Here is an 8,836-nt window from a genome sequence, read left to right as displayed (position 1 = left end):
TCAGTGAATAGAGCGTTGGCCTGCGACTGAAGGGCCCCGGATTTGACTGCAGTCAAGGGCACATGCCCCCGTTGCTGGCTGCATCTCCAGTGTGGCCCCGCATGAGGCAGTCAATCAATGGTTCTCTCTCATCATTGATGTTTCTCTCTCTCCCTTCCTCTCTGAAATCAATAAAAAAAATTTTGAAAGGATGCAGAAATGGCTTATTTATTAACAGAGCTCAGGGCCCCGGACGGGTGTCTGAATGAAACTTTTAAGGGCAGAGCCCAGGATGGATACTCACAGGGAGAGGGCAGCAGGCGGCCAGGACCAGAGGCGCCATCAGAGAGAATCTCGGCGAACTCCTACACAGCATTCAAAACCCACTTTAAATGACTTTGAGCCCAGGGTCTGTTTTCACCCCGCCTCCACCCCACTCTTTCCTTACTCGTTTTTGGCCCCGGGTCACAAATTCAGACATTGGACCTCCTCTTTGTCAGTGTGGATTTTATTCACTGTCAGCTCCGTGATGGAAGAAAGAAGCAAGTCATGCACAGCCTCGGTCTAGCTCCAACACTTAGGCAGTGCTGGGGAGGGGCGGGAGGATGCCGAGCAGGCTGCAGATGTGGGGAGAATGCCTGAAGCCATGTGGGGCGCAGCGACCTTGCCAGCCACCTCCCAATGGGAAACAGGCTCCGAGATGCCCCCATGGGTCACACAGCGACATGGCTGGCTGGAGCCAGCTGTATCTGACATCAGACTGCACTCAGGCTCCCTTGCTGACAAGGCCCACAGCAGGGCCTGGCTGCATGACTCTCACCAAGCAGTTGTGGGACAAGTCTCTGCCCCTCATCAGGCCTCCGTGGTTTGTCTGTAAATGGGGGTGATGACACCAGCTCCAGCCTTCCCAAGGCTGGCTGAGGGACAAGACATGAGTAAAAGACCTTGGCACATAGTAGGTGCTTAATAAAGTTACTGGGATTAGTTTTGTAAACACGAGGAAACTCAGGCACAGAGTGGAGCAATCATTTTCCCAGAGCCAAACAGTGAAGCCAAGGTTCAAACTCAGACTTCACTACCCCCGTTTGGGTTTTCGACTCAGTTTCATCCCAGGGAGGCTCTGACACATTGAGGGAACCGTCAGAGGGTGTTTCAGACACAGCATGTTCTTGTGCTCACTTGATTAGCATCGAACATGTGAAATCTTGTCCAGGGTGGACATTCTTCTGCCCTGGCAGTGCCCTTTGAAGCCTCCGCCTCCTGGGGCATTAGTGCCCCCCCAGTGGAGTGGATGACTCCTCTGCCTAGATGTGGTGAACTCCTATTCATCCATTAAAGCCCCAGTTCCCACATCCCCTAAGCCCAAAGGACTAGAGGCAGACTCTAGCCAGGCTGGCCTACAGATGGAGGCTGTGATGGTGGGAAGCAGCCTTCAGCATCCAGATCATCATGGGGATGACTCTGTTTCATGGTGGAGGGGAATCAATTAGACTCTCCAAGTCACATCCAAGTTGGGCCCAAACAAGCATCCCCATCAGTGAGTTTTGGGCCAGGGATGGGATCAAGTAAAACACAAAAAAACTTTAAAAACAAACAGAAAGATATTAAAAATACAGAAAAACGAGAAAACACACACACGTGTGACTTGTCCAAAGTGCTTCCTTCAGAGCCCCAGAGGCAGGGCCTGCAAATAGGGTCCCAGATGCCAGGGGTGGCAGCCTGGCAGCTCCGTCTGGCTTCCGGTGACAGAAAGCAACACATTAGGTTTGCTCTCCCCCCCAGGAGCACGCCTGCCCCTTCCCTCCTCTTCTTCCCTCAAACAAGTTACCTTTACCTTTCTCTCCCAAAGGCCCTACTTTTGCCTCTGTAACTTGTTCCCTGAGCCCCTTTCTTTCAAGGACCTTTCTTTTGCCTCTAACTTTCTGAACCAACTTTCTCTTATACTTAAAAAAAAAAAGTAATAAATTACTCACAGGGATTTGCTGCTATTTACAGTGCCACCCTTGTCTCCCATTCCTGCCCTACAGCCCCTGACTGATGGCACCGAAACATGCAGGTGCTTGACTCCACCTTCCAGCAAGAAGCGTGATGCTCCCTGCCTTCTGGAGTCCCAGGCTGGTGGCTTAGTCTCCATCCAGGTGTCACCTGACTGGACAAACCTTGCACAAAAAACGCACAACTTCCAGGCCAGAGTGAGGCCAGGTGGGAGGGATCAGTCCTTCTCAGTGGGCCCCAGGGCTCCAGGAACAGCCTCAGCGCCCTCGACTGCGATCTGAGGCATCACAGCAGGCAGCCTGGCGGCCTCCTCGAGTGGCTCGTCAAAGCTCACCTCTTGCACAGCCTCCTGCTTCTTGAAAGAGTCCCGGCGCTCAGACAGGTGCAACCTTCGCATGACTACCAGCTCGGAGTCTGGCCCGCGGTTGCGACGCCCCAGCTCCCCCTCCAGCCGCTCACCCGCACCCAGCTTCTCCGCCGACTGGCCCCGGCGCAACCTTGGGGACCGGGTGGGTGCGGGCAGGGGTGAGGGTGAGCGGGGTGGAGGCGCAGGCACAGGCGGGCAAGCGAGTGGGGAGGGTGGGATGCTGCTGGTAGACTTGCGGCGGCCGGACTTGGGACGGGGTGGCCCGAGCTTGGCGGCCAGGCCATGAAGGGAGCTGGGGCGGGTGTGGCCAGCAGTGGCTGGAGAGGCAGGGCTGCTGGAGCTTGGAGATGCATTGGGTGGAGACGTGGTGTCTGTGGATGACAGGTAAAGGTCAGGCCATGGCCCTTAAGTCCCTAACCTGGAGGTGGGGCCCTGGAACTGACTGTACCTGCCAAAGCCCACATTGTTTCATGTGACCATTTATGCCTGCTCTTCCTGCCTCTTGTTTGCACAGGCTGTTCCCTTGGCTTAGATCTGGTGAACAATTCCTACCATGCATCAAAGCCCTAGTTCTTTCTTATTAACTCACTAGAGGCCCGGTGCATGAATTTGTGCACGGGTGGGGTCCCTCTGGGTGGCCTGCAGGGATCGGGCTGAAACCCGCAGTCCAACACCACCTGCAGCTCCTACCTGCTGCTCCCGCTCATCCAGGCCCCACTGTGCCTGCTGCGGGTTCGTGCCCAATGAGTCAGATCGATCGGGAGAGGCTCGCACTGCTGCAGCAGCAGCGGCAGCAGCATTCACCAGCCCTGCATCTGGCACCCTTCTGAGGGGAGTGGCCTATGGGATCGGCTGAAACCAGCTCTCGGACATCCCCCGAGGGATCCCAGATGGTGAGAGGGTGCAGGCCAGGCTGAGGGACCCCATCGGTGCATGATCGGGCCCGGGAGGGACCACGGGAGGACTCCAGGGCATGTCCAGCCCATCTCGCTCAGTCCCTGACTGGCCAGACCCCAGCAGCAAGCTAACCTACTGGTCAGAGCATCTGCCCCCTGGTGGCCAGTGCAACTGGTCAACCGGTTGACTGTCTGCCCCGTGGTGGTCAGTGCATGTCATAGTGAGCGGTTGAGCAGCCTTAGAATACCATTAGCATATTACGCTTTGATTGGTTGTTCAGTTGTTCTGCCGTTCGGTCTATTTGCATATTACCCTTTTATTATATAGGATTTTTTTTTTTGAGAGAGAGAGAGAAACATTGACGTGAGAGTAAAACATTAATTAGCTCCCTCCTGCATGCCCCCTACTGGGGATTGAGCCTGCAACCCAGGCATGTGCCCTGACTGGGAATTGAACTGGAAATCTTTCAGTGCACCAAACAACATCCAACCAACTGAGCCACACCAGCCAGGGCCAAAGCCCTAGCTCTTATTCACCCACTTCTCATCTGATGACTCATTACTCACTGGGCTAAAGATACCCATTCACAGTCCATCTGTCCACTGGTCCCCAGAGTTATCCAACAAGGGCCCTCCTCCTTGCTGGTGCTCACCTCTCCACTCCCAGGCCTCAGCCCCAGGGGATGCTTGGTCTTAGGAAGGCAGAGATGACACAGATAACCCCTGTCCCATGAGGTCAGGGGGGGCCAGAGGAAGAGAAGAAGTAGGGGCTCCCAGGGGGCAAGGAGGGCTTCCTGGAGGAGTAGATCTGTGGTCCTCCAGGAGGCCTTCCCGGCCTCTCCTTAGCCTCTCTCAGAGCTGGGGGCCCTACACTAAAATGAGCTTTCCATGCCCTTTCGGGCTCACATACCCTCTGTTTCCCTGCTGCCCACCAATTTAGCCCTGATCCACCCTCCAATGTCCTCTCTTAGCCGCCCCAGCTTTCACATCCCTCCAGTCTAGTCCCTTTTACTCATGACATTCCCTCTGCTGAGCACAGTTCCCTGTCCCTGCACCTGTCTCTGCCCACCTCCAGGTTGCCTCTTGGACTCCAGGCAATTGGAAAGGCTCTTCTGATCATGTTTCCTACGTCATGTCATTCCATCTTCCCATCTCTGCTCGCTCCCTCCTCCCTCCTCCCTCCTCCCTCCTCCCCAGGTGGTCCTGGGTGCACCCACCTGCCAGGGCATCAGAAGCGGGGCTACGGGAGGGCATAGTGGGGCTGGGGGAAAGGCTGTGGGTGGGTGAGCCTGGGAGGCTCTCGCTGGACGACAAGGAGTGGTGGAGGCCGGACGAGAAGCTGCGGCTTGTGTGCAGCACCGACGACTGTTTCGAGATCTTCTTGAAGAGCGACTTCCGCCTGTGGGTGAAAACCCCAGTTGCTCTGGTACCCCTGCCCTCAGCGGGAGCTTCCTGACTGCTACCCCAGTGCCCCCGCCCCCTGCCCCAGCTGACGCAGGCTCCCCCTGCACACTCCCTGGCTCTCACCGGTCCTGTGTCTCACGCCGGCGGCTCCGCTTGCTCCTGCGTGCCATGCGGCCCTTGGCCACGTTCTTCCGGGCTGGGCCCACCTTGATGGACGTGTTCTCCAGGGCTGTGGTCCGAAGGGTGATCTTGTTGCTGCTCTGCAGGAACGATGGCAAGAGGTCTTCTGTGTGCCTCCATCCCATGAGCACCCCCACCCACTCATCTCCTATTCATCCTTCAAAGTCCCAGATCCTATCCAGCCCCGTCTCGCCTAACGATCTACCATTCACTGGGCCAAAAATACATGCCCACTATCTGTGCCCAGCCAATGAGCTGTCCATCCATATGCTGGTTCCAGGAGCTACTCAACCTGAGGCCTACCTCCTCCCATGTTGCCACCCCCAGGCTTGAGCCCCTGAGGACCTCTGCCTGGTGGAGGCAGAGATGGCATAGACCCCATGGGATCGGGAAGGGCTTCCGGGAGGAGGGGCTCTGGGGGTGATGTTAGGAGCCCAAGAAGGAAGCACATTCTAGTCCGAGGGGAGGGCGAGTGCAAGGCCTGGACTTGGGAAGAGCAGTGTGGGTAGAGGGGAGACCCAGGGAGAATCAGCAGCAGAGGCCAAGGGGTGGTGGGGATACTGGGAGCCCTGAGGGAGGACAGCGGTGGGGGTGGCACCTTCAGCAGCAGCTCCACGACGTCCATGTGTACCAGCCCCAGGACCGACTCCCCATTGACGTGGGTGATGAGGTCTCCGGCTCGCAGGCCCGCCTGGTGGGCAGGACTCCCCTCCTCCACGCTCTGGGGGAGACGACAGGGTCAGCAGTCCCACAGCCGGAGACACCAGCAAGCTGCTGCCTCTCACGCTGCCTCAGTTTCCCTGACCTTGTGGAGAAGGGAAGTGCCAAGCCCTGGACTGGGGGAGGGAGGACAACCCGCCCACTGTGCATTGCTAGCAGGAGCCGTTAGCTTCATGCTCATGAGGGCCTCTGTCTCCCTGTCCAGCCCTGTCCTTCTTGCCCAACCCTCTCCCTATAACTGACAGGGACGCCAAAGGCCCAGGAGGCACCAGCTCTCCGTCCTGGGCCCCCAACCTCACAGACTAGAGAGGGCACCATGCCAGGGCACAGCCAGCCCCAAACAGAGTCAAGCTGTCCGTCCCCCCCACCCCCAAGGCAACTCACCCAGACAACATGGTGCACAGTGTAGACATCACTGTCGCCCATGTAGACGCGGATGGCCCGCAGGCTGAAACCGTACTTCTTGCCAGAGCAGTGGATGACAATGGGGGGCCGCAGGCTGCCACACACAGGGGACGGGTCCCGGCTGGGAGAGGAGTCACGGGATGACGGGTTCGAGGACAGTGAGCGTGGGGATAGGGGGCTCATAAGGGGGCCGCCGCTGCCATCATCTGCAGGGACGAGGGTTAGGGTGTGGGTCACTCTCTCCTGGCACCCCCTAAGGGAGCCTTCCCCTCCCACCACGCTGACCACTCCGGTGCTTCACTGCTGCTCCAATGTCCCAATGCCAGGCCTTTGCACATGCAGTGCCCTCTGCCAGGTCTCCCTGGTTCTAACCCCCTCTCCTGGGGCGCAGGCCAAACATCACCCCGAAGGACCCTCCAGCTCCCGTCACCCCAGCCAGAGAAGACCCCACCCCATGATTAAAATGGATATAGACAGACAAGCAAAGACAAGGCAGGGCCATGGACATTACCGGCCGTGATGATCAGCGACAGGGCGGACACTGAGGCTGACTTGGGCATGCAGCCCCCGCTGGAGGCGGCCCTGGACTTCTCAGGGGCCAGGTCTTTAGGGCCCCTGAGGCGGTGGCCCCGGCTGGCGTCCAGGGCCCGTGGCGTGGAGTGTCGGGCACCGGTGCTGTTGCTCCGTAGGCGCGTCTGACCGAGGGCGGCGGGGTCGGCTGGGAGGTTAGCAGGGTGAGAGGGTCAAGGTCGACAGACGTGGACACGGTGCAGCCTCCTGGCTTTTGCTCAGGCAGTTCCCTCTCCCTGTGCACCTTCCTGCATTCCTCTCCCTAGAAAGCTCCACTCTTCAAGTTCCCCCTTCCCGGAAGCCTCTCCCCCACTCATCTGACCCCAGCTCCCCCTCTTGGAGCTCCCTAGCCCCGTCCCTCTCTCCAGTCCCGTCCTGACCCAGGGAAGCTAGAGGCTCCTTGAGAGCTTCTCCAGAGCCTTGGCCTCTCCTATCTTAAATGTTCTCTGAAGAACATGTCACCCTTCGAAACCCATCTCAAATAGTCCTTCCTCTGGGAAACATTCCATGATACCTCTCCTTCCACCCCGGGCCCCACCTACCAGAGAGGCTAGAGGGCTTGGGCACCCCTGGGGTGGCTGCTGGGGGCAGATCCGGCTCCCCCAGGATGAAGACAGGCCTCTTGGGGCCCACAGGGCCTGGGCCAGCTCCCTCGTCCTCCGACGAGAAGGCGAACTTGGGCATCGTATCGAGGCTGATGGTGCTCATGAGAGACGGGCTGGGTCCCCGCTCAGGCTGGGAAGAGGATGAGTAGCAGGAAGAACCTGAGGATGTCCAGGACCTCAGCCTGAGCAGGAAAGAGTCCAAGTCACACCTGCCAGATGCCCTCGCCCCAGGACACCCAGACACCCCCAGCCGTCACATCTTACTAGTAACTCTTAGCCCAGAGCCAGGGGCAGTTGTAAATACAGGGTGAGTTCCCTTTGCCTGCTCCATTCTCTGGGTCGACCTAGAGAACTCCTATTCGTCTTCCAAAACCCAGTTTCCTATGCCCATTCTCTAGCAGACATTGGTTATTTCTGCTGAGTCTGGACTTTGAAGAATGAAAGGTGTTCTGGGCCGAGGGAAGGGTGCAAGCAAAGCCTAGCAGCAGACGGTGCTACATGTTCAATGTGGTTAGGAATGCAGAGCCAAGGGCAGTGACGATAGGAGCCAGGTCGGCAGAAGTCTGACAGGTTGGCCAATATGTTTGACCCTTTTCAATTGGGCCACTAGGAAGCTCTTTCCAATGTTAGATTTTGTGGCTCCACCTCCCAAAAGGCTTGTGCTTATACGGCCCAGCCCACCTACCGGACCTCAGTGCTCAGCTGGCGGCCACACTCCCCTTCGCCGCGTTCCCACCCTTCCTCCCGGTCCTCAGTGAAACTCCGCTCAGTGAAGGGGAGGGTGGGCTGCACGGCCAGGAACTCCGAGCTGCTGTAGACCTGGGAAGTAATAAATAGCAGCAATGGAAACGGAGGCAGGAGCCGCATCCGCTTTCTACACGCCCAGTGCTTCCCTGCGATTCACTTTATTAGATCCTTACTCAGCATGTCCCTAAAGATAGCAGAATCTGGAGCCCCCTATACCGGTGAGAAACTGAGCTCAGAGGGACCAGATACCAAGGGGGCCACAGCCGGGGCTTCTGCTGATGATCAGGACAACCTGGCCGGGGCCCAGGCCCACAAGAAGCGCAGAGGAGTTTTTGAGCAAATTATAAACAAAGGAAGGCACTTAAGTTAAGCTTGTGACATTGTAAAATGACGCGCAGCCCGGCCAGCGTGGCTCAGTGGTAGAGCGCCGACCTATGAACCAGGAGGTCATGGTTCGATTCCAGTCAGGGCTCATGCCCAGGTTGTGGGCTTGGTTCCCAGTGCAGGGAGGAAGGGAGAGGGAGAAAGAGAGAGAAACATCAATGATGAGAGAGAATCACTGATCGGCTGCCTCCTGCACGTCCCGCACTGGGAACCAAGCCCACAACCTGGGCATGGGCCCTCACTGGGAATTGAACCCAGGACCTTTCAGTCCCCAGGCTGATGCTCTATCCACTGAGCCAAACCAGCAAGGGCTATATATATATATATTTTTAAATGAATAAATAAAATGATACGCAGCATAGGAGCCCTAGTTACAATATCCAAAAAGTAGAAACAACCCAATGTCCATCGGCTGATGAAGTAAAAGTACCTTGTGGTCCATCTACATGATGGAATGTTACTCAGCCACGGAAGGACTGAAGCACTGGCACGTGCTACCACGTGGGTAAGCCTTGGACACATCATGCTGAGTGTGAGAGAAGCCAGACACAGAAGCCCCTATGTGAGTCCCTCTATATGGATTG

General features: G+C 57.3%; 1 protein-coding gene across 11 annotated transcripts in view; it reads right to left on the bottom strand.

Moving 5' to 3' along the window:
- Positions 1-471: 471 nt before the first annotated feature.
- MAST3 (microtubule associated serine/threonine kinase 3) overlaps positions 472-8,836 on the bottom strand; it is a 36,994-nt gene continuing 28,629 nt past the window's right edge. For all 11 annotated transcript variants that reach the window (XM_070416413.1, XM_070416418.1, XM_070416414.1 and 8 more), the window contains 8 exons: positions 7,807-7,940; positions 7,059-7,303; positions 6,458-6,664; positions 5,926-6,152; positions 5,420-5,542; positions 4,765-4,901; positions 4,455-4,636; positions 472-2,712 (listed from right to left, as the gene is read on the bottom strand). In XM_070416413.1, the coding sequence (XP_070272514.1) occupies positions 2,192-2,712; positions 4,455-4,636; positions 4,765-4,901; positions 5,420-5,542; positions 5,926-6,152; positions 6,458-6,664; positions 7,059-7,303; positions 7,807-7,940 (1,776 nt within the window). In that variant the 3' untranslated portion in view covers positions 472-2,191. The remainder of the gene's footprint in view (positions 2,713-4,454; positions 4,637-4,764; positions 4,902-5,419; positions 5,543-5,925; positions 6,153-6,457; positions 6,665-7,058; positions 7,304-7,806; positions 7,941-8,836) is intronic.

Source organism: Myotis yumanensis, unplaced genomic scaffold (assembly GCF_028538775.1).
Source record: "Myotis yumanensis isolate MYYU_CA2020_CCGP unplaced genomic scaffold, mMyoYum1.0.hap1 SCAF_5, whole genome shotgun sequence".
In the NCBI taxonomy this organism is placed as follows: domain Eukaryota; kingdom Metazoa; phylum Chordata; class Mammalia; order Chiroptera; family Vespertilionidae; genus Myotis; species Myotis yumanensis.
This window is presented reverse-complemented; position numbering and strand designations above follow the sequence as displayed.